The sequence below is a fragment of the Tauraco erythrolophus genome, chromosome 18 (assembly GCF_009769465.1).
Source record: "Tauraco erythrolophus isolate bTauEry1 chromosome 18, bTauEry1.pri, whole genome shotgun sequence".
NCBI lineage: Eukaryota > Metazoa > Chordata > Aves > Musophagiformes > Musophagidae > Tauraco > Tauraco erythrolophus.
Window position 1 is genome coordinate 15,636,644 of NC_141482.1, and position 25,326 is coordinate 15,661,969.

Below are 25,326 nucleotides of genomic sequence, written 5' to 3' on the forward strand. Positions count from 1 at the left end.
GAGCCAGAACATTTATAAGATGACAGTTTCTCTCACTTATCGGCAGAACATCAGAGTCAGCTCTGCAGGTTCCCCCGTCCTGCCAAACAGCTCCAGTCCTGGCAGGAAGGGAAAACAGCCTTGCTGAGATAGAAATGAAGTCTTCCAGACCCACTGTCATCGGCTCCACAACTCAGGAATGTCCCTCTCACACACGAGTCCCCAAATGGCTTTAATAAACGACAGCCTTCATCTCCAAATCCCTACATGGACAGCTGAGCATGGCCATCTCTGCTAGACAGATGAGGAGACCGCAGGGAGGCTCAGGGCTGGGTTTTTTTCCAAATCCTGGCTATTTTGGGGTGCACCAGCTTAAGACAGCAAGATTTGACTGTTGCAAGAGTGAAGAGGAAGGAAAATACGTTCAGCATGGAAACACTATAGAGATTCTATGATCATGGCTGAAATACTGAGGAGCGAGCAGATGCAGAGAGCCTCATGCTGTAGAACAGGCTGTTGTTCTCTGTCACACCGCTTACATTTTGCAGTTTTAGGGATGGGCACACTAGATTTTAATTAAGAAATTACCACAGGCATTCCTGAAACCAGCTTTTTAAGATTCCAGCTCCCAAGGAGTCAGATTTTTCAAAAGGGCGCACTCTGCGTCAGCTGGGGCAAGAACTTGATAGTAATTCAGCAGTCAACCAGTACCAAGCTGTTTTGATCCCACCTTTTCCGTGCACATAAGCTGGAGTCAACATTGCACTTCACAGCCTGGCCCTGAAGGCAGTGCCAGCGCAGGAGGAGTGTGCTGGTACTTCATCCCTGGTGGAATCGGTTCATCAACTGCCACAGAGCATCCCTTTAGCTCTTGCCAGTAAAAGAAGGAGCAAGGGATATCTCCAAAACATAGTTTTGGTGCAGGACACATATTCAAGTAGGGAGATGACATAGCCAACTGTTGACCTCATCAATCTTTGATAATTTGAGCTATCATGTATAAACAGCTGGTGTGGAGATTGGGGTCTGATCCTAATCGAACCAGCCAAGTCTATTCTTGGGTATTCATGCCTGCAAGGAGCAGATTTCTCTTAACCTAATGCATATTTCCTTTGCACCATCTTATCAAGGTATTGCCCCCGTCAAACGAAGACAACTTTCCCTCCTCCTGAAGCGTGTTCGGACCCTGATCTGGAGGGAGTAAAAGAAAATTTCTGAGCGTAAAGATAAACTTAGCTGTTTCATGGAGTCTAAGAAGCAGTAGCACCATGACAGCTTCAATGAACTGCTGACCCATTCTTAATATCAAGTCTCATGCAGCATAGGAGTCAGCTTTTTTTCTTTTTTTAAGAGCACGAGCATTTAATTCTTTACTCAGAATACACACACATTCCTTCACCAAAAATTTCTGACTTTTCCTTAAAGAGCACAGGAAAAAGTCCTGCCATACCTATGGGGAGAAGGATACAGTGAGGTCAATGAAAATGCAAATACTCAAGTGGGAACCAGATGATGAAGCACTGCGAAGTTCAGTGAGGGCAGGATTTCTAAACACTTGAGGTACCTACAATCCCAAAAGTTAGGATGTTCTCATCAAAAGATGCTGGAATGTTTCTAGGAAGGAAAATGTTTTAAATACCTTCCCTCCCCGTTTTCCTTCCAGTGAAGAGTCTTCTATAAACAGAATCCACTGAAGACTTTGGTCACCTCTAAAAGGTTTAATGAGGATTAAATACTCCAGCGGAAGAAGTCAGAAAGGGATCACACCTGGCACCTCCGGAACGCGTGGGTGTGCGTTTAATGGCTGCATATAAGACTATCACACGCAGAGGAAATGAGTAATCCGTTCTTCAACCCAAAGCACACGACAGAGACCGCAAAGGCAGCAGCGTTTCCAAGAACTCATTTGCTCAGCAAACCTTTCCCCAACAAATGTCTAAAGTTCCTTCTCAAAACTATGCTCCTGAAGCCAGAGGAAGACAGCTACAGCCTGTCCTACTGCAGCCTTCCCTGCCGCAGCGCAGCGACCTGTGGGAGGAAGAAAGGAACCCAGCGGCCACCAAACAAGCAGCACAATGATGAAGGGAGACAAAACTCGTCGAGCTGGCCGTGCCGACACTGCCCAATTAGCAACCAGGTCTGTGAACAACTGGGTCACCTTCAGTTCATGCCAGCGATGCGTTCAGATCCCCGATCTGCGCCGCCTCTGCTTGTGCCCTCAGCTATGTTTCTCTAGAAGTACTCATTATGTGCTACGCAGAATGCAGGAAGGAGAATAACCCACGGATAATTGGATTGCAATCCATTAGCTGCCAGCCAGAGGGGAACTTCTTTCCATGGATTTCTTCTACTCGTGCCCACACGTTTCAAAGTTTATTGTTTTAAATGTCACACTGTAGAACGAATGACTTAGAAGGTTAAAGACCTATTGAAATTTTCTGAGTGTATGTTTCACAGCTGTTCCCTTCTTTGGGCTGCTGGCTAAAAGAACTGCTTGAATCCCAGCGGTAACCAGCAGATCACATCTGGATAATCATGTTCCAGTTGAAGAGACAGCAGCCAAAATACGTTTGCAGCTATACACCATGAATTTTTATAGCTTACTTATCTGTACACGTGTAGCCCTTCCTACCATCCTATTCTCTGCTCAGGACAAAACGAACAGACTTTATTACCAAAGACAAATAGCCCATTGCTAAAACCAGACGTTGGGCCAGATCCTCAGCTGCACCCAGCTGGGACGGGGAAGGGAGGAGGGAAACGGCGACCAAAGAGGAGCCAGTAACAGCTCATCAATCCTGGAACTGGTTCCATGCCAATCCCAGCATCGCTTGGAGAAGACTATGGGCTGCTCTAAGTTACGCCAGCTGGCTACAGCCCCGAGGGGGCCATCTGCCAACGGGCCATGTTGGAGCGCAGCATGTGCCGGCTAGAAGACTTCCCCACTCTTCAAGGATTGTTAGAGAGAGGGTGGCACAGAGTCACGCAGGTCAGAAAGTCCCAAACTCCCAACTTCAAAGCAAACTCCATCTGGAAACTGCAGCTGTCCTCCAAAGGAACTGAGCTGGAGCCTGGGATCGGTGTTTGCATCTGCAGTCACAGACTTGGTCCTACTCATACCAAAGGGCAAATGTGGAAATTATCACATTCCCACATTTTCTGCTCAGAATAACTCTATGATCAAGACTATTCTTGCTACAATTCTGAACGTTCACTCTGACACAACGGTCCTCCCAGGAGAAAGATTAACATACCGAAAAGCTGGAGTAGTCAGGGGCTTGGTTAAGAAGCATTCTTTGATCTTTCACAATTACAAAATGTTTAATTATTCAAATGCTATTTATAATAGATACAATGGGATGCCGGCTGGCAAATGCATTTACATACATTAGATCTTCAAGATAGCCAGAAAGTCAGGATTCTTTCTTACCACACACCATACAAAGGCACATGATCTGCCAACAGAACACTTACTGGGCTCACATGTCTTTGTATCTCTGGGAATCTCTGCTCATCAGTATGGGCTTTGCTTATAATCATACAGACAGTATTAAAAGAGAATAAACCAGATAAATCTCCCTAAAAAATACTGGTCTACAAAGGCAGTCATCTCATTTTGGAACATTAGCACTTTTATATCTCACACCTATACCATTTAGTCAACGTTTAAAAGACCTGTCTCCCATTCAAGGCTGTGGCTATCATTTTAAACTATATTAGCCAGCTTTCCAAATGGTTAAGGAGGAAAAACATGGACCATTTACAAGCAGTGTACGTGCAAACCAGTTAGATCAGAGGAGAGGGAATTAGGGTGACTGTGTCCACCACAGTAGAAAACGTGGTCACCTTTCTAGATCAAGTTTTACAGACAATGAAACACCACTTAAATTATAGCAAAACACTACCTGGAACTTCACTGAAGCTGCAAGGACAAGCCATGGAGCAGAGCTGGGTTTTGCACCCTGCAGCACAGAAAGAATGAAGCTTGCTGTTGCCAGAGGGCATTTAGAAATCCACCATTCCAGGACTGAAAAAAAGTTGGTGACCACAGTAAATTTCCCTCCCTCTGCACTCAAAGAATCTCCACCAGAAACACACTCAGGCTATCCAGTGTGACAGTAAACGTCTCATTTCAAAGACAGAACAGAGATTAAGCTTTATTGAGCTCAGAAATATTTCAGTTCAGTCAACAAAACAGCTTTTCCCTTGATAGAATCTATGTTTCAACAAGGAGAAACAAGTTACTTTGCTAAAACCAGAAAGTGGAAGGGTATTTTAAATATTTGAATATTTCAAGATGCAGGGGAATACAGGGGAAAAAAATTTGGAGACAATCTGGAGAGTCAGACCCTGCAAGCTGCTGTAGAGCAGAAAACCACTACCCAGATAGCTTCCAACAAGCCATCTAGTGCTGACCAGCTCCACACTGCAGAATAACCACTCCATCCCTAACCTAGAGAGAGAGAGCAAGCCCAGATTCCGACCTGCCTGTGTCAGGGTGATCCCAAGTAGCCCAGCTGCAATCTTTTTTCCCAACAACATAGCTCTGGCAGCTGTAGCAAGCATAGACACTTTGCTGTGTGCCACTAATGCTAGAACCTCTGTGGTTTCCACCCACCAAAGCAGATCTGGATGGCAGCAATTAAAACACCAGCATCCTGCCCACATCACGTTCCTTAGGCTGCCAGCAAAGAAATCACATTAGCAATGTTAGCGAGATGTTTACAGGAGAAATGCTGGTATAGATGCTTTGGCTGAAACCAAATTTGGTTTGTTACAGGCACAGGGAAAAGCTTCTCAAACTAGTGTTGAATAAGGTTTACAATCAGCAGCATTTTAAGGAGGATGAGTATAAAGATAAATTTCTGACAAGTCTTCCCTACTATTTATAGAAAAGGCCTTTCAAACCAAGGGATCAGCTAAGAGCAGCACAAAGGGAAGTATTTTGTCACTTGCCACTGCATCTTAAAGCCACCTTTAAGTTTAGGATTAGATTAGAATCACAGGGAAATGCTCTTACTGGCTGTTTAGGAGTCTCGAAGCATTACATGCCCTTTTCCTCCACCTCTCGTGTTTGAATGGACTCAGCCAGCAGCTCCTCACCAACAGGTACTTTATTTCTCAAGGGATCTGTGAGTTACCACAATTGTTGCTTTCCAAACAAGCCTTAAGTTAGATTCGTATAGTTCAGATAGAAACTGGAAAACCAGTATGTAACAGTTTCAGAAAGAAATGGTGGTGTATGTATCAGGAAAGTGTTTGTTTCAGCAGAGACAAAAGCCTGAACTGCTGTTATTTCCTCTCTCTCCCCTGCACCCATATGCAAAGCCTCTCAAATGTAAGCTGTGTACCTTTCTATAAGCTCATTTAACATTTGTGACCTTTGATTCTCCAAAAACGTCTTCCAGTCATCGCCCTGGCATTATTCTTACTAAATTTTTCAATTCCCTTGATTGTCCTGCTAGCAATTAACTGACGCCAAAAGCAGCAGTTTCTGTTTTATGCTCTAAAAGCACGAAACAGTTTGCGATGCAGACAAAAAGGAAGAGGATAAAACCCATGCTTTTGGCCTTGGCTTTTTCTTTCTTCTTTCTAAAGACCAAGCAGGTAAGAAAGGCAGTAAAATGAAATGGTTACTCACAGTATGTTTGTCTGGGGTGGGATATCGGGGATGGTTTCCAACATCAGATGCATGCATCTTACTGTAGTCCTGAAGCACAGGCAGCGACTAGGGCAGGAGCAGGAGACACTAGGCAAGAGGAGAAAACACAAAAAGCCTCGAAGAACTGAAGGTTTGATCAGCATGGTGTTTGCTGGAGTGTATTTGCCTCAATTCTGAACTGCAGGGAGCTGACAAAAAAAAGTTTCCCAGCCCTGAGGTCCAGGAGGAGGGGACTCATCAGCATGTGTTTGCAATTAAATTAAGGCAGTTTGACAGTCCAGCCGCCCACCCTCTCTGCCATTATGTACATCACTGCAGATCAGACTGTTCCCACCCCTCTTTAATTGTGGTGCTGAAATATAAAGTCTTTATTTTGATTTATTTTTTGCCTTTTTTCTTATTTTGAACAGCAAGTTAACTCCTCACCTTCTTGGCCGGCGTTTATCTGAACGCAGGCAGAATGCAACTCTGGACAAGGACCAAAAAATGACCCAGTGCTTCCAGGGCTGAGCCAGGACGCAGACAGCCCAGGGTCACGTTTTTGATGTTGAAATTTTTGCCTTAGCATACGCTCTGCAAACTAAGGATAGCATCTTATCTGCCTGTCAAACATATCAGGCAGTAAGGCTTTTAGGATAGAGGCTGTCACTCATTACATGTAGTTATAACATCCAGCAAAAAAACATCTCCAGCCATTGATGGGTGCATGAAACGCTACAGATTTCAAAAGGGAAATCACTAACAGAGATAAATAACCTGCAAATAAAGACCAAAAAAAATACCTGATTGTATTCTGTAAAGTTTCTTATGCAGAGTAAAACTGATTCATTTCAAAGACCATTTAGCTCGTGTAATTCCTTCCTACAAGGATGTAATTTGGAAAAATGACAGGATTTTGGTGAAATTAAAGGCAATTGAGGGGTGAAGAAGGAAAGAAACAATGAAACTGAGTTTGAATTCCTGTAGGAAATGCAGACCTCAGTTTGTTTCTCCCACTGGATAATAAAAATTGAGACGCAAGTTGAATTAATCACCTTTTACTGTTATAAAGCAGCTTAGAGCGAGAACAGTTTGTCTTTAAGTTTTAAATTATTACTGTACAAGATCCTAAATGTGTGAGTTCAGCATGAGCGTGAGACGTTAACGCTCATTAGGATATAAAGGTATTTGAGGGATTCCAAACATGGCACCATTCCACCTTCCCTGGAAGATCAAACAGAAGTTTCCCATCAGCCTGCCAGTCTGCTTTATACTGGAAACTACAATATAATTAACGTGACAAAAGAGTAACAACAGTGACACTTCAAGCTCCCCGGTTCTCTTCTGCCTCCAGACTGTCACTAGAGCATTTGGGGAGAGAGTGTTGGGTTTTGGGGTTTCACTTACAGATTTCAGATCATAGATGGTAAAAGCTGTATTCCTCCCCAGCTACAAAAGGGCACGATCCTGCAGGTTTTCTGCATCTGCTCCTCAGGCGATCTGCTGTTTCTTTGCTCTGACATCACTTGGAAATCCAAGCAAGTTCGCTCAGCTCCCCGGGACCCAACTCATGGTTTTGAGCAGAGTGTCCTCTAGTGGCCACCCGACCCCTTCTCAGAAAAACAGGCTGTAAAAGGCCAAATAATCTGCTCCAGCCTTTATGGAACAATCGGCAGCGGAGAGCAGATTGCTCCAGATAAATGACAGCTTTTAATTCCCATTTGGGAAGCTAAGTGCATTACAAGTGCATCCTTCGTGTGCATCAGACGAGACACCGATGTGGTGATGTCAACACCTTCGAGACTTCAGTCATGTTCTTCCAGCCCGATCGCTCCCCGTCTCTCTTTCCAAAACACAGCGAGCTCTGTTAGGACAGGGTAACACAGCTACTCCGAAGTTGTTCTGTAAAGTATTTCTAGGAAAATAAACAGAAATGCTTTCCTCCAACCATGTGCCAGCATTTAAGTCATCAACTTCTTCCCTGGCACATCTGGCCACTTTACAAATATGAGGCATTTGCCTTCTGCCTCCGATTATATCTTGGTGCTTAAACTCCGAGCTCCAAACCAACCATCTGCAAAAAAAAAAAATCCCTTCCAGGTTTATTTAGATTGCTACCAGGAGAGCTGGGGCAGGCATCGATCCTGTTTCTGTACGCACTGTCTTTGGAATCTTCTTTCAGCGCCTGGCTGTGCGGTGGTGGCAGCTCCTGGGAGGACTGATGGGTATTTGCCTACCGCTTTGTAGGAACAGGATCTTTAGCCAAGTCAGCAGATTTAACAGTGGCCATATCACAGGGAACAAGTTGAGTGCAAAAAGGCAAGTTCTGCAACCTTTCCATTGACTCAGAAGCAGATCGTCACTTAAGCTTGAACCACATCTCTTCTACCTCACTTATCTCCTCTTCATGACAAACAGGATGTTCATGAGATGTTGCTAGCCATCACAGCTCCCGTCCTTTTCCATTCATTTATCTTATTTTCCATCAACATGACAAATTGCTTAAAAAAGAAGCATGCAGCTCTGAACAAGAACCAAAAGTTAACTCCTAAGCAACAGGAATGAAAGTTAACGCTTGTGTCCCATGCTTAAGCACTTCCAGCCCCTGCTAGACAGGCTTTTTCACATCAGGAGAACACAAGGAATTTTGGTTTTATTTTTCAGACGTGTGGTTCCCCCTCTCCCTTTTTTTAACTACCACTTCTGCCCCAACAGAAAGATTTCACTGGAGTAGGTCCCCTGAGGCGCTCATCACTACTTCCCAGGGAGGTGTGATGGCTTACATTTTACTATGAAGTGAACATAAACATTATCTGACAAATTTAATTTACTCGATACCATTTGTATGACATATCCATAGCTTTCCAAAGCAGAAAAGGATTTTTTTTTTTTTTCAGCAAGCATCACGTGAAGGAAAACATTAACACTGAACTAGTCTTACGTTGTAGTTGGTAAAAGGACATCTATCATACACACAGATGGCAGGAAGAAACACAGACTACAGGTAATTATCCTGTGGAATAAAGATTAACAGACATTTAACCAGCAACAGCTGTATTTGCTATTATGATCAGTTTCCTGTTACAGCTGAAGCCAATGTAGTAGTCTCAATATTAGTGAAATGGGAGCCTTTAACACAAAAATCTGCATTAATTCAGCACTGAAACAGAGCACAGGAGAAAAGAGTGGTGCATTAAAGACAAGAGAATGTATAAAAACTAACTCCTGCCACCTTTGGCTCAGGCAATTCCTTGAAGTACAGAAATGGACTAAATGACCTCTTGATATCTGTTGTCTACAGGTCTGAGAGCCAGGTAAGGGAACTCACTCTTGAACCGTTTTGATGTATTAAATCTAGATCAGTTCTGAGTGTGCTAATTCCAAAACACATCTTGCACAACTCCACTACATGAAGGTTTAGAAATCATCAGCTGGGCAGGTTGCTTTTGAGAGATTATATTCTGAGGAGTTCGTCTAAAACGATGCACCTGCACTACGTTATTAAGTGCTTTTTCTGGAGTTCTGTCTTAACCTTCAATTATGGAAATCAGTACCTACCTACAAAGTGTTCGAACCACGACATGATGCAAAGCCATGTTAAGAAGGCTAAAAAGTCTTTACTGAATTTATTGATACAGAAACACTTATTCATAAAGTTTAAATTGCATAACACTTTTGCATGCCTCAGGCCAATTTAACTCTACTTTCTACACACTAATGATTACAGCAGCTTCAAGTTCATTTCTTTTTGCACATTGACTTCAGTATCGAAACCTAAAAGGAATCACATACAATTGAAGTGAAGGCTACTTCGAACACAAAAGAAACAAAGCAGGTAAAATTCCCAGATAGGTTAAGAGACTATATAAAAACAGTGATGCTACAATTACTCTATTAGAAACGGATACAAAACTACAGTGCCAGTGCTTGTGCACAGGGAAAATGTATTTACAGTCCCCCTTCATTTACAGGCTATAAGCAATACAATTTTATAATTATGTTACACATAAAATTTGTACTACGGGTTTGTTTGGATCCGTGGTTTTTCGGACAAGGGGACAATCTGACAACCTAGAACATAAATTTCCTGTATATGCATTTATTTATTCAATGTTATCCAGGAAAAATAGCAGTATTTTATGCATCTTATAGAAAGCTACAAAAAAAAAATAGTCTAGCAAATGTAATAAAAAAGGCAAATCTGGTGAAAAATCCGACAAAATATCTCTTACAACTGGGGGTGGGATGGGGGTAAAATCAAACAAGGATAAATGAAAGCTAATTCTCCCTCAACTAGTCAGCTTTAACAGAATCTCAGCAAGGTTAACAAACACAAACCTGAAGCTTAATGTCATTTTTAAAGCAACTTCCTTAAAAGAAGTTTTGTAATTAACAAACTGAAGGATGACCCGGTTGCCAGAAGTAGGAGGCACCCTGTACTATGTAGGGGTATGGAAATTGTGCCACAATACAGAAAGGCACGTACCTGGCGTGACAGCTATGAAGCAGAAATGCCCAACAAACGCAGAGGCAACGGCTTTGAGGAAGCACAGAGAAACATCACACGTAGATTCTATTACGCCTCCACTCCCCACCACATTCAGGATTTTCATTTGCAGAAATAAATTCACGGTAGGTGTCAGAATTACAAGATGGGTACTGAAATGTTTACAGGAAACCATCAGCTCAGCGGCCACAGAACTGCCCCAATTAAAATAACAAAATAGAATTCTGAGGGAGCAAGATAGCTCAGGGTACCATTTAGACCACAAGTGGAGAGTTAGGAAACGAAAGGCAAAATGCAGCCTACAACTGTTATGTGCCAGCAGCCACATGACACTGTACTGTCAGGTAATACTCTCAAAGATACACAAAAAGTAAGGAAGAGTTCTCCACCTCGGCCTCAGACATACAAGAGTTATCTATTTCCAAAGCCACACAGAGCTTTGGAACACTATCACCACGCCAGTTGTGCAACTCAGCACCGTTAACCGAAAACTCAGCATATTTTTGGCAAGACAGTCTTCATTCGCTCCTCCTCAGAAAATGAGGAGATGAAAAAAAAAGATATCAAAGTGATACCAACTCAAGTGCTTCTGATGGGACAACACCTTAACACAGTTTCGTTACCTACTGAGAGGGGGTTTTTCACCCCACTCCCTCCCTGCTTGAGGAATATTTCACATCAATATAAGCTCAAGGGTTTCTTTCTAGCCTTTATCAGCCTAGGTAGATTTTGCAAACAGCTGAACCAAGTAAAACTTCCCCTTCTAACCATGGTATCTCCTTCCATCACCATTACAGGAAGACTTGGGAATAAAAACTAAGAGTTCACATCCACAGAACTGCAGTGTAAAGTCCTTCTATATAAGCCTGTTAAAACACCTACTTAATTGTTGCAGGAATAAAATAACCTAACAAGTCAACCAACCTCATTCCACCTACTGCCTGTGGACCGTGTGTGCACATGAAGTATTCCGGCCACCCTGCTACAGCAGGAACACACGGCAACACCTACGAACTGCATCAGTTTGGCTTTCCAGACTGTTTTCAGGTCCCACATACCCTTCACAAAATGATGTTTGGCTGATTTACCAGGACACAAGCCACTCTGCCCAGGCTGGTGCTCTGCACTTCGCTCTGTTCAGCCTAGCAGACATCTCACACAACAGCAAAATCCACGGATTCTGCCTTCTCCGTCAGTTTTCACAAACTCACTGCTCCGCATCTCCTCTCTGCCCTCTTCCCCACTCAGAGCTGCTCTGTAGACATTCCCAGAGACAGTCACAACCCTGGCTACCCTAGCATTCTGTCACAGCTAATCAGCTCTGCAATTCTTCATTTGCTTCCATCGCTTTAAAAAAACCCAACAACACAACTTTGCATCTCAGACTAATTCACTAAAACGAGTGTTTCCCATTAAGACAATCGATATTCTGTAAAACATTTTGACCTTTTACTGAAAAATTATATATAGTGTTTATAAGGAAAACTGAGACCAACCAAAGAGGAGCTGATGCTTTCCTTCTCACTGAAAACTTGGATGCCACAAGGGTAATGCCAAAAATTCTTTCCATTCTGTAAAAGTTGTGCTTTTTCAGATTACTGGAAGAAACAAGATTTGCCAGGTCAGTTTTCACTAATATTCTTCATCCTCCATTAAACACTCGCCATGGTGAACATATGGCAGGTTTAGTGGGAGAGAACACAGACAGCAAAGGTCTTTGGGGAACTGCTTAAGAATATTTAAAATTCAGCAGAGCAGCCACGAGATTTTTAGAATATCTTTGTGCAGTTAGTTTCGGGGAATTACATCCTCCTTTCCAAAAGCAGCTGAGCATTTCACCGACTTGCTCCCTAAGGAATCCCTGCTGTAGGATAAAACTATAGCACACAACTGAGAAGAAAGAAGAAACTCAAAAAAGCTGTAATGTTTAAGTATACAGCAGCCACATTCCCCAGCCAGCCTACTGCCTTGGGTGGTCATACTAGCAGGCAAGCAAGTGGTACACATTTCTCAAGCCCTAAGTAGTACTTTACTTTCTGCCTACTTCCTGCTTTCTAGAAGAAGGAAATTACTTTTCCCTGTAATAAAGCAGGTAATATTTCAAGGGATCAGGCAAAGGCAGACTCAAGACCTTTTCTCTCAAAAAGTTTACAGGGGGATCTGGCTTTAGTTCAGAGGGTTTAGGTTCTTCCTCTTCTCGTCTCTCATCCTCGAGATCCTCACTGTTGTTGTTATCATCCGATGGGTTGGAGATGCGGCTAGCGAAGACCTCTTTGTCCAAGAAAACAATAGTTTCCATGCGACGGCGACGCACTCGTCTTCGTTTAAACCTCGGGGGGTTCTTCAGCCCGTTTCCGTTTTTGCTCATTGTTTCTTCGTGTATAAGTTTTTTAATGGTTCCTCGGATGGCTATGCGAGCCAGATCCTGGAGGCTGCGCACAGCCACTGGGGCTAAAACAAAACGAAAACCATGAACAGATATGGAGGAACTCCCCTCAAGAATACTCACAGCAAAAGTTGTATTTGCTCAAATTAAATCAGGCCACTTGAATTCCCTGCTGTGATTACTAAAGCAGCTCTATTCAACTCCTGTCAACTCGGATAAACTGTATTGTAACTTTCCAAACAAAATTTAATTATGCATTTCTCTCATTAACTGAAGAAAAAGAATGGGATGAAAGAAGAGTTTCGTATTTTGATGTCAAGTCCTCACAATTATTTTAAGATACACATGTCTTAAAGATTATAAGAATGCAGACTTAGTGACTGAAACTGTGACTGTTTAATAACTCAGAAAAAGACGTTTTCCTACTGTAGATAACTAGACCTGAAGTCTATTTAACTTCTCCAAAAAATTATTTTTCTATTGGGAAGTTACTTCGACTTTGCCAAATTCTTCACTTAAAACATGAGTGCTGTTTATGCTCTTCAAAAACTGCTCCAGACTTAGTGGGTGAACACTGGCTGGAAACCATTTAGTAAAAGTAATTATAGAAGCACACAATAAGTTATTGTATTAAAATACCTCCCACAATTAATGCTTTGGAAGACTGTTCTGTCTTCTGCACTTATTTGCTGGCAGCCCTTAAGAAAAAAATGTACTGATGCACACACATCCATGTATTAAAAGGAATTAAAACCAAACCAAACAAAACCCCTGTCTTCTGACAAGTAAGCATTCCTGCGACCTGAGAGAAGGAATCAGAACAAAATTCCATGTAATGTATATGCAGGTCTCAGTACAAAGCTGCTGAAATATGCGCTTAATGGACTTTATAGCCCTGTATGGACTGCTGACTGAGCTGATTTTTGTCATGCAAAGACACCTTCCCAGAATAAGAACAAAGCCTGGCTAATCTCTTTATGGAAGCACCTCTGTCTTCGTGTGATCTTAAGAGGCCTCTCTACACCCAAGTCTTAATCTAAAGATTGAGGTCACTGCCTATGACCTGCATTTCAAACAGCTAACCAAAAATTGCACAACTTCTATCCCCTAAGCGTTCCAGGTTCAGGATAATTCTGAACTGCTGGCCAGGGAGAGCCTTTTGAGTAGATAGGACGTTTGTTCACAGGTACTGCTTGTGTATTTTCCATCACCATGGCACAGTGCCTGAGAACCATGACAGTATGTAATTCAGGATTGAAACAGGTATCTGCATGTGCAAAACCAATGACCAAACATCCCACAAAGTTTAGGTACAATTTCACATGAAGTCAGTTGTATTTAGAACCTATTTTACACAATTCTGATTCTTGCACCAGGCTTCCGCAGGTATCCTCAAAGACAGACTGGGATCCAACATAAGACTTGGTCAACTGTTCAAAGAAGGAAGCAGTTGGAGTAATTTTCCTTGAAAGGATTCAGTGACGTTACATCTAAGGAAGCAAGGTGCAGCTTATAGCCAAACAGCAGAAGAAACCTCCCCCGTACTCAAGAACGTCCGTACTCACGCAAGTGAACGAGCCTTGATTTCCCTGAATCGGCGTGGTTGGGCTGAATCAAAGGAGCAAAAGAAACAGCAAGAATCTTCTTGGTCTCCCAGGCAGAAGGACCAGTACGAGTTATTTTAGTTAACTAAACCAAAACAAGGAGATTATTGTCCATTGTGTGAAGTACAGTCAGGTTTTTGAACAAAAAATGAACAAACGAATTTTCTGCCTGAACAAGCGGCTAAAGTACCAGAAGCTACAACAGTAAAAGTTGAGTAATAAGGAGAAAGGTAATAAGGATTTTGGTTCCAGCTCAAATCTCTTATACTCACTCACTGCACAGCATCTTACTGGGAAGAAACTCTGCTCATCTCAGCTACTCTGGCAGAGGTGAAAGGTCTGACACCTCCACCTCAGCCACTCGAGCCCAGTAAAACACCACACCTTGACGCCAAAGAGAGGATCTGAACAACCTTGAGCTTGCACAAAGGGCTCAGGTTTCCCACTTTTTACTAAAAAGCAGCCAGTGACACTTGAAAATAGGGACAACTCGCACACTTTTTCTTTTGTTAGGGTGTAAAATTGTGCATTTTGCCATTAAGTACACCACTGGATTATATAACTTGAACAACACCTCGCTGACATTTTTCTGCAGCACGAAAGTGAACGTGCAATGAACAACAACAGATTGGAATATGGGAAAGACTCAGAGCTACGAATTTCTTAAATATTATGAAGTGTGCAGAGTTCAGTCTCCACTCATAGCGAAAACTGGTGCATTTAATGCTTTCTTCAACCTGCTGCAAGAAGGGCAAACTAAAGGAAGAACTATTGACTAAGGCGAGATCAGAATAAATAACTGAAAGAGAAACATGAGTAGAAAGTCACTCAACCTTCTCTTCTAGAGGCATGACAAGAATTCCCCCAACTTTCAACAGGTTCTTCATGTAGTCTTCGTGTTCCTTCTGGACTCCAGCACCACAGTAAACACGGTCGTACTGAGTACAGTCTGGAGAGATCTCCAAACAATTGCCAGTAACAAAAGATGGCTCACAAAATTCAAATCTGAAAATGAAGAAGACGTGTGCCACACAAGAACATTACAATTTAGCAAATTGATTATTTTCATGACTCTGAAACAAATGAAACAATAAAAAATACTTTTAAAAAAACACTTTCATGGGATTTCTCCTCTGAAACCTGTATATTCTAGACATTATCAGAACAGACCACAGCTAGAAGCCTCGAAACCACAGAAAAACGAGGTGAGAATTCACATATTAAAATCTCCAGAGCATAAGGATGCATCATTTCATACTTGAGTTGCATGTGACTCTTCAGAACAAGCTATTTTTAGTGACCTGATGCTGACTCAGTTATAAAATGCAAACACAAATATTCAACCTGCAAGTCCAAATGTTAAAGTCTTCTGAGGACTGCACCAGGGATTTTTTTGGCATTTTCAAAACCTTTTAAATGGTTTTCATACGTTGCGGGGAACTCTAACCTGATGCTTCAGAAGTATGCTTTGCTGAAGCCAGTGGAGGTTTTGCCATTAGATTCAAAAGAACTGTGCTTTCACCCATCATAAAAAGAATTTTTGCCTCTAGCATTTCTGGTTCAGTTTACATTTCTGATTTTCTTACGTGTTCCAAATGTACACAAGCCTTAAGCCCCACATTTAAGGGCTGATTTTGATGGAAGTCGTACAACATATCCATTCTTCTACTGGTACCTTCAGAGGCAGCTCAGTACAGCACCTATTTATTCCTGAAGCTTTCTGCCTTTGCAGAGCATGCTGGATGTTCAGAGCAGCCAGCTAACAGCTCCTGCACACGGTGTTCTAACAGCACAACCCAGCAGCTCTTTCTCCCAGCAATGCCAATTTTCCAGTCATGTTGATTTTGGAATTCAGCTCACTTTTGCTCCATAGCTATGCTTGTCTGGAGAGAGGAGAAAAGTCTTCCTTAAAACACCTATTCGAACAAGAGTCACACTCTGAAAAAAGTCTAATCATCTATGTGCAAACATGTCCACACCAAAAACTTTCAGTCTGCTGCCAACATCAAGAAAATACAGCAGCTTTCCAGTACAGCAGTAACGGCACAAAGCTGAGTAGTTGAAATTCCAGCATGTAATGACTTTAATTTTCTTCCTCCCACGAGAGGAAGACTATCAGGTAGCCAGAGATGCTTTACTTCCCTGTTTGAACAAACTGTGAGACGGATCCAAAAATATGACAGCTACAACTTTTATTGCTGAGGTTACTACTGGCAATGGTTATCTTGCTGGAAAGTTATTACTTGTGACAGCAGCAGAATAGAGGTTCTAAGGAAGAACATAAATCAAATCCCAGGCAGTTTTAGTACCAACTTAATCATCATAAAACTACCTTCATATTTTAAAACATCACTTTTCTTCTTCTCAGATGAAACCTATTAGGGCCACCACAGAAATCAGTTCGCATTCTTCTGATAACCACGTGCGCTCTTGCGTCACAAACGTAACTACTACTGCTATTTGCAAGTTTCAAATTCTAAAACGCACTTGCAGGTAACAAGTAACCTTTTTCAGCCTCCTCAGCTCTGAAACAGCAGCACTGCTATTAAAAACACAGCAAAAATTACCGAAACTCCCCCACAACACGCATCAGTTTCCAAGGTCACACACTGCAGCTCAGCGAGCCTAAGGAGCCCGAATCCTCGGATTACCCTGAATCCAGAGCTGCCCCGCGGGAGCAAGAACTGCCACGACTAAAGCCAAATGCCCCAAATGAATCCAAAGAGGCATTCTGCAGTCTTACTTGTCAAAGCTGTCGCTCGTTTTAATGAAGAAGTCCAATTTCTGCTTCGCATATTCGATCACATCGGAATGAAGCTCCACACCATGGTTAACGCCAAAAGGACCTGCAAATTTGGAACATTAGGATAATGGTACCAGGCAACACCACAAATCCTACAGGACTGAACACAGTTTTGGTTTCTTCCTGTAACAGATTGCTCCTTGAGTGCCAGTGCTTGTGCAGGGTCAGCTCCCTCAGTCCTGCAATGGGAACTGCAACCCTACACCTGCAATTTCTGGCAGCAAACGAGGCTGTTTGGTACAACTGATTTTTGAAACATTTGCTCTTAACTATGCAAGAAATTCCTTTGTAGGAAGGAAACACTGATGTTATTGCTGTAAAATTGATCACCTGGAAAAAAAATTCAATGCAGAACAACAGCCTGCATGTTTTAATAAATCTCTCCAAAAAAATTTTTATATCCCCTTGCTGATATGCTAAAAATCTCCTCAGAGGAATCAGGAACAGTCACCACACACTGTATCTCGATTAACAGCAAAAATTATGTTAGAAGATACAGAAGTCGTTCAGCACTCACGTTTTTTATTCAGAACTGACTTTTGAATTCCAGAAATTCAAAAGAATTCAAAAGCCCTGGAGTTACATAGTGGCATCCCAGCTAATCTCAACAAAACCAGCAGAAAACCACAAATGGGAGATGGGAGCGAGGCTCTGTCCTTACAACATTTCAGCAGTTAAAATCCTTGACACTCCCACAAAAGCAGAATCTGCACCCTGTAGTCATTTGTTATCTATCCTGGCAGCACAGCTGCCGACTGAAATACTTCAGGGTGAATTGCACCTGTATAACTGCACTTGGATGTTCTGCTTTGTGCCTACTGCAGACATGGTCACAAAGTCAGCTCTCACGCACAAACTGCTTTCCAGAGACTACTCCCACCTGTACGTCGGTCAGAGTCAAAACTGCATCTCAAACATGTTTTGGTCTAGGCAGGACAGCGTGAAAACAAACGAGGCACAGGGCAGCTATAGCCACAGGTTTCTGTGGACACGCTCAATCCTGGTTTAAACGTGGCACTCCTGCTCCAGAGCTGGGTTCTTGCTTAAGAAGCAAAAACCCGAGTTTGCGCCCCATCCTGCAGGAATCCACTGCAGCCACCTGTGCAATCACAGCATTGCCTGTTCTGAACTGCCACAGAAATCCAGATCCCATCCAGTTCCAGAGAGAAGGCTGCAAGAATCCTGATAAATTGGCCAGTTGGATTAACTCATTCTTTATTTTCCTAGCTACCCATTAGGTTTTTTGTTTCACTACTTGAGGAATGCGTCATTCCCAATTTCAAAACTTTTTTTTTAAAAAAAATCTAATGTAAACAGTTAACACGATTGAAAAGGTATTTACCCAAGATGAGTCCAACCATAGAACTCAGATAACCAGTGCCACTGCCAAGATTCAAAAATGACAGCCCTGGTTGCAGATCCAAAGCTTCCATCACCTCAGAGTAAATGCACGGTGCCGAGAGATGAATATTTCCATGCTTCCACGCCAAGTCCTTGTAGGCATTGTCTTTGAACTCTTCCAGGTAGTAATCTGCTCGATCGATGGCTCGGAATGCCTGTTCCACCAGTTCTGTCCGGATGTATTGTGCCTCCTTCAGGTTATCAATTAATTCATCATTATCTTCTCCTGCACTCACTGCACCTCCCATCTTCAACAGTTTTCTATGAGCACCGAAACTGAAAGAACAATAAAGAGGTGAGGTGTAGAACATGCACTTCAGCACTAAATTGTATTGCTGTAAATTAAGTGGGACCTTTAGGTACTGTAAGGACCACAAGCAGCAGAAAAACATCACCCCCAGCACCCCCAGCCCCCATTCACACAATGAAAACCAAAATGCAGCAGATCTGGCTTCTAGGACCTGACACTAGCAGGGAAAATCACAATAGGCAATTCCAATGTGGAATGCCTGTCTTCAAACACTACCAATCTTTTCCTAGCACGTCAGCTTTTCCACTGAAGCCCTTTATATAGAGGATTATTCTAGCTCCAATGCTTACAGGTCATTTTTCACTGAAAATCCAAGCCACGGTGCGAGTCTGGCTTGCCTGTCAGAATTCTGGCCACACGCAGACTTTCTATCTCTAAAAGCATCAAAGGGAAATCAAGAGACTAAGACACAGGCAGCAAGAACCAGAAAACACCCAAACTGCACGTTCAAAGAAAACGTAACGGCATGCTGGGTTCACAGAGGTTAAACAAACCTCTGACCTGGAGCACGAGCTCACTCACTTGAGCAAATGCACTTTCACACAGCTCATCTTCAGAGCTTGAGCCACCACCATCAGGAAAACACTTCACGACACAGGTGGCAGCAACAGAGAGAATTTCCATGGAAGCCTGGGGAATTTCTTTGGTCCTCTTAAGTCCTAGATGAGCTAACCCCCAATTTGGAAACCCTTCAGTGACACGGATTTATGAATTACAAACACTTCTGCCTTCAATCATGCGATCACCTCCAGCAACTATCAAGCCTGCTGGTGTGGGGGAAAAGAAAAGCAAGCTTTTCTTCCCTATCTATATCTTAAAAAAAAATAAAAATCCTTTTAAGAAAACACAACACGATTGACTTTTTTAAATCCACTTATTTACAATGCCATTCTCTGCTTAACAATAACAACCACAGAAGCAGCAGCTTTAGAGTTCATTCCTGGGATCAGGAGATCTGCCCACAGCTAAATTGTTGGGGTTTATTTGTCACATTCAGCAAGAGCAAATTATACACTTCCAGCTTCAGAGGAAACAAAGAAAAGCAACAGGAGTCCAAGGAAATTTCACAGTTATTCAAATAACATACCATCCTGATTACCTGCAGAGACACACAAAACAGGATACACTTAGGCAGGGAACTCAAGCCAGTTTTTAATACATTCACGTCTCAAACACGTCAGTCCAGTTGCAGACCATTAATAAAACGCCACTCCTCTCCTTTCTACAGCTACTCCTTCATTTTCTCTACAAAAGAAGATTGTGTTTTACTACTTCACAGTGGAAATGCACCAAGCTGAAGGCTTAGGTGGGTCTGTTGTTTTTGTTGTGGTTTTTTTTTCTCCTTTTTCTTAACACACACATCAACTCCTTGCATCTGCACATATAGGGCTGCTTACATATTTGACCAGCATGCTTTACGTAACATTAAAATACTAAAATACTCTCTTCCCTGAGGATGTTAACTCCCTTGACTTTCTTTTGCATGTTTTGCTCTGAGGCTTGCTTCTTTCTTCCACTTAAGCTCTTTTTTGCTGTTAAAAGCCTACATTTTTAGATTTAAAGTATGAATAAGAAGTGGTGGCTTTAACAGTGTTCCACCTTGGACCCCCAACAAATTCTTTCTGATGTACGCAAGCCCCACTGGGACCTGGTTTTAGCTCAGCAACATGATCCACAATTGTTCTTCCGTGTTCTACAACATGGAAGACATTTTTCTAATGAGATGAAGGAATATCCCAGTTGTGACAGGTGTCAGTTACTTCTGAAATGATTGCTTTTACTGGAAACTAGCTTACTTCCAATAAAATGCAGGTTTTATACGTAGAACATAGAACTCTGACATTTAAATTCCTCCTCGGATAATTCCAGATCTTTGTTTAACCTTGGTTCCCCCTTCCGATAGAAGGGAAACAAGACCAGGAGGAGGACTTATCTTTAAAAAACTTTTTAAAACAAGATCCTCTCCTTCCACAAATAGTACAGCTGCACTTTTCACGCTTCTGAGTAAAGCACAGATTTCCACAAATCTGAACAGGCACAAAGTTCACATGCAAAAATGATGATCATTAGCAGATCACGACACAGGTATCAAACCAAGCAGCCTTTCAGTGCTGAAACATCCCTTCAACTGCATGTTGCTATCTTCTCCTTCAAGCAAAACAAAACAACCAGCCAACCAAGTCTGAGGTGAGAAGCTGCGTTCAGACACCTGAAACGTAACACTGGAATTAAGGCAATTTCTTCCAAGGCAAACACCAGCAGAAGCACAGAGCAAGACTTGAAACAACACACAAGGCACAAAAAACACAATTCCTCACGCCAACAGAATTCCAGAGTAATCCCTGCTCTGACACGACATGCTCCAGAAGGAGCAACGAAGGTGAGCATGTCCACCCTTTAAAAATAAAGTTACAGCTGGCACAACTTGCAGTCCGATCCCTTCCAAACCTCTCGAATAACAAACCAAACAGCCCCACGCCACACAGCTCGATCGCTCCCTGCGCTACCAGGCTGCTGCCGAGGAAAGCGATGGAGACGAGAGAGCGGGAGGGGGGTCTGGGACAGCCCGGTGCTGACCCCGGTCCCCACAGACCACCGCGGCGGGGAAGAGGCCCCGATCAGGACCGTGCCCCCACCGCGGGGCACCCGCAGGAGCGGCCCCGGTGCCGCCGGAAGGCCGCGGGGCTGAGGGGGCGGCGCGGCCGCGGGCAGCGCTGAGGTGAACAGGCCGGGGAAGGCGCGGGGGGGCCGGGGGGGGGGCGGTGGCCGCAGCGGCCCGGTGATGTCGGGTCGAACCGGGCCCGGCCGCAGCTCAGCGCACAGGGTCTCCTCACCCCCCCGGCCGTACCTGAGCGGTGTGTCGGCGCGGCCGAAGCCGGCAGGGCCCGCTCGCCTCCCGGGCGCTGCAGCGCGGCCGGCCCCGCTCCGCTCCGGAGCAGTAAACACCGCTCAGCTGAGCGGCGGCCGCCGCACTGCGCATGCGCGGCGCGCACCACCGCCGCCGGGAGGGGCTCGGGGAGCGTACCACTGCGGGGCGGGGGGGGGGGGGGGGAGGGCTGTGCCGTTCAGGCGCGGGTGCGGACTGTACCACTGCGGGGCGGGGGGAGCCTGGCAGCCTGGACCAGCAGCCTGCCCGCACGGATCCAGACTAAACAAGGATCAGGACTAAATACAGACTGGGACTCTCTTCTTTTCCCATCTGTCCCATAGCACAGCTCCTGGGAACATCTCCCATCCCAATGTGGTGGCCTCCCTCCAGCCCCGAACCCCCTACCCTGCCCTAATTTCTGGCTCCCAGCACATGGCTGCATTTCCATACCTGCTCCTTCAGCCCACCGCCCAGTTCTCCCAGTTCTCGGGACGCCTCCTCAGCAGGCCCTGCCGTGACAGCACATTGCCTTGGCTCCGGGTGGGATTGGGGCTTCCCAGGGTGCGGGAGCAGATGCACCGAGCAGCCTGGCGCTGGGAGCTGGCGAGGAGCTGGGGAGGTGCCAGTCTCCAGCTGGCACACACAGCCCTCATGCTGTAGCTAAACCTCCCACGTGAAGCATCGCCAACACCAGATGTTCTGATATTGTTGGTCAGGCTTGGGAAAAAATCATGGGAACTTAGGAAAAAAAAACCCACATTACTCTGGGAGCTAATTGGTGTTCTGCATTTTGAGCCTATGAACACCCAACTTGAGTCATATGCTTAGATTTTTCTTTTGCTGCAACCATAAACGGCAGAAGTAAATTCACTGAGAACAAAACATGCACGTTCACCTGACTCCAGGTGCTGGGGCTTGAAGAAAACATGGAATATTGTGAGACTGCCACAATATCTGACTTGCCATTCATGCAGTGGAGGGATCTCTGTCCCCTGATGTGATCTGGCTGAGCATTAGGCACCTGATTTAGATTTTAGCCACCCACAGAAGCTCCTTCAGTGGTTGTAACCGACATGGCAGGGCCCAACAAGACGAGAAGGAAAGGTGGTTCCTCTCACCCATCTCAGAATGAGAGGAATTATCCCCTAAAAGTGCTTGTCTGTCTTCATCCATAAGGGACCCACACAGTGTTGGCTGAGTTTATGTGGTCTGTGTGACTGCTAAAGCTGCAGATCAAACAAAGGTTTCTGGTCTGGCCTTAGGTCTAGGACTTGATACTATGTATGGCTACAAAATGAGAAAGAATAACCACATCTAGACAAGAGGCTTCTTGATTTCAGTTATTTGGAGATGAATTGTGAAAAAGGAAATAGCTGTCCTTCCAGACACAACAAGCCCGCAGTGCAAAAGAATAAGAATTACGCTGGTAAATGAGCCTCAAATAGGAGAAAGTGAATCAGCATCCGAGATGTATTTATGCTTTAAGGTGATTATCTCAGCTCCCTTCATTACCATGATAACAGCAGACTCCGTGCAAACAGGCACAGGGTAATACTGTAGATGTCTGCACTTTCCTTTCGCAGAAGACAGCTGCCTGGGAGAATGGGATTATTCGTGGAGAGTGAGCACTGAGGCTCCTCCTTGCTGTTTCGCCCAAAACGGGCCGTGGTGACTGCGCTCGCCTCGTCTCGTTTCCTACGGGAAGCACTCAAGCATGATGGCAACGTGGTTGGGGTCTGCAAATGCTCAACAGACAAACTCCTTACACGTGTGATTCCAGGGCTTCCGTTCAGCATCTGCTCCCCTTGCTAGGACAGCCACTTGAAAAATAGCAGCTGGTTTATTTTTTCACCCCAAAATTGTTAAAGTAAAAGTTGGGTAAAATTTTTCCTGGTATTGCTCGAGCAGCCTGCTGTAGGCAGCGAGCTCACAGCAGCAGGGGTAGAACCCCTGTGCCTCCCTGCAAATGGTTACGAAGGCGGAGAGGGAGATTTGGCTGCAGCAGCTGCTTTTGCAGCAAGTCCTCAAGAAGCCCAGAAAGAGCTTGAGAAGCATTTTAGGGATTCCCAAATATGCTGAGCCCTGCCAGGTGTATTCATGATTCCTTCCAGCCTTCCACTGCCAGGATCGGTGAGACTGGCAGCCGCTCCATTTCCAGACAGGATTACAGGATTTAGCCAGGAGAAGCATGCAGGGAAGGCACTTGCCCACCACAAGTCCCCACCTCATTGCCTGTACCCCGGACATGTCAGGTGGCAGAGCCGTGGGGAGGGATGAGCTGAAGGGAGGCTGTCACCCCAAGGGACAGGTTATTTTCTGCACCTCTCACTCGTACATGTCTCTGCAGCACATGGCCCAAATCATGCGCTAAGGGGGGTGATTAACAGAAGAGTCATGCCAAGCTGTGCCCCAACAGGCACACTTTCGCTGCTTCATGGGCTCACCCCCAGCTTTCCACTGGCACCCACTGGTTCTACTCCCTTGGGAGATTTTTGCCTCTCTAGGTTCTTTGAAAATGTAGCTATTGCTGAAAACAGCTCCACGTAGGTTACAGCACCGGGCTCCAGCTCTGGAGGAAACCCAAAGTTGTCTGATAATATTGCAAAAATACCCACATTTAGAAAAACAGAACGGTCGGGTATGTCGGGATTTCATGGGTCTACGATTGCTGATTCTTTGTGCTACTTCTTTCCCTGCTCTTTGAAAAGACCTTCCTCTCATCCTTAGGGCTCCACTGGGGCTTTGTTATCCATGACTTATAGTCAGCAGTAGATTAGTAAGTAACTCCTTGTCTGCATTGTCCGCAAATGCGTGTGGGCAGCTCCCTCCAGCAGCATCTGAGGGTGGAAAAAGCAGAGCAGGATTGGGAAAGCAGGGCCTGGTGGCCCTGGTTACATCCCAGCGTTATGATATTTCCCAGCCATGTACCACGAGGTGTCTCCAGCAGTACAGGCATTGCTGCCGGGTTGGGAGGCTGCACCTCAGCATCTTCTCCTGCGCTGGGGCACGGCGGGGACCCTCACAGGCACAAGTGCAATCCCTGTCCCTGCTCAGCAACCCCCAGTTCTACAGTCTTACCAGTAAGAATCAAGTCTCCATCCTTTCTCAGCTGAGATACTTAATTGCTGAGAGCAAGCAATTTTCATGAGGGTGGGCTGAAGCCAAAACTTTTATTGCTTTTCCCTGTCTTTATTTCCCTGCTTTACAGTTTCTTCCACCCTTTTTTAGATCAATTTCTACTACAAATATTTTTAAAACACGAGTCAACGTGAATTAACTTTCTCAAGTCCACTTCGGTGACGGTCAGTTAAAATGGGATGGTTTCATGTGTTTGAAAGAGCAAATAGTAAAAATTGGTTTTCGTGCCTGTGGCCGGGCCGGGCAGGCTGAGCTCGTGTGCTCCAGCAGCCTGACCTGCAGCCTCTCCATACGGATGGCTGCTCGAGTCAACAGGATGATTTGTGGGTGACAGCATGGCTCACATAAATTAAGAGCTGGAGGAGCGTTAAATCATAGGGTTATATTTTCACTATTTCATTTTTTTTTATTATTTAACAAAATATGCTCTGTTGCATTTTCTGGTCAGTTTGGCACTATACCACTTGCAGGAGAGCATCCTATACATACGTGCACACATATGCCTATATATAAACACATGCAGACTCACACGTTTACAGTAGCATTACTGTTAACACACTGATGGCAGCTCACCTGAGATCATCCTGCCCATGCAAAGGGGGTGGGGGTGTCTCCTAAAGCTTTCCTCTTGCCTCACTTCATCAAAGGTCTCTGTAAGTAATCGCTGAAGCAAGAGGAAGAACATATG

At 44.3% G+C, this 25,326-nt stretch overlaps 2 protein-coding genes across 3 annotated transcripts in view; both read right to left on the reverse strand.

The window, feature by feature from the left end:
• The window catches only part of LOC104381538 (peroxidasin homolog), a 42,899-nt gene extending 37,115 nt beyond the window's left edge, over positions 1–5,784 (reverse strand). The window contains exon 1 of the mRNA XM_009989278.2: positions 5,621–5,784. Coding sequence (XP_009987580.2) covers positions 5,621–5,784 — 164 coding nt within the window. The remainder of the gene's footprint in view (positions 1–5,620) is intronic.
• Positions 5,785–9,217: 3,433 nt separating this feature from the next.
• On the reverse strand, positions 9,218–21,526 carry PCMTD2 (protein-L-isoaspartate (D-aspartate) O-methyltransferase domain containing 2). 2 transcript variants are annotated; one of them, XM_086622947.1, is made up of 6 exons: positions 21,480–21,526; positions 18,263–18,597; positions 16,861–16,963; positions 14,951–15,122; positions 14,079–14,202; positions 9,218–12,578 (listed from the first exon to the last, which is right to left on the reverse strand). In XM_086622947.1, exons 2-6 carry the CDS (start codon positions 18,567–18,569, stop codon positions 12,196–12,198), a joined length of 1,089 nt encoding a protein of 362 aa, XP_086479073.1. In that variant the 5' UTR covers positions 18,570–18,597; positions 21,480–21,526; the 3' UTR covers positions 9,218–12,195. The 2 variants fall into 2 exon arrangements, with proteins under 2 accessions (XP_086479073.1, XP_009987579.1); XM_009989277.2 differs by lacking the exon at positions 21,480–21,526 and having other exon boundaries at positions 14,079–14,121; positions 18,263–18,595.
• Positions 21,527–25,326: the final 3,800 nt, after the last annotated feature.

What these genes read in the sequence shown, in the direction of transcription:
- PCMTD2 (XM_086622947.1), bottom strand. Translation starts at nt 18,569, where the DNA reads ATGGGAGGTGCAGTGAGTGCAGGAGAAGATAATGATGAATTAATTGAT. An exon ending in TCATGCCTCTAGAAGAGAAG is followed by an intron (nt 14,203 to 14,950) that starts GTTGAGTGACTT and finishes GTTTTGGTTTAG; the next exon opens with TTAACTAAAATAACTCGTAC. An exon ending in ATCAAGGCTCGTTCACTTGC is followed by an intron (nt 12,579 to 14,078) that starts GTGAGTACGGAC and finishes GTTTTGTTTTAG; the next exon opens with CCCCAGTGGCTGTGCGCAGC.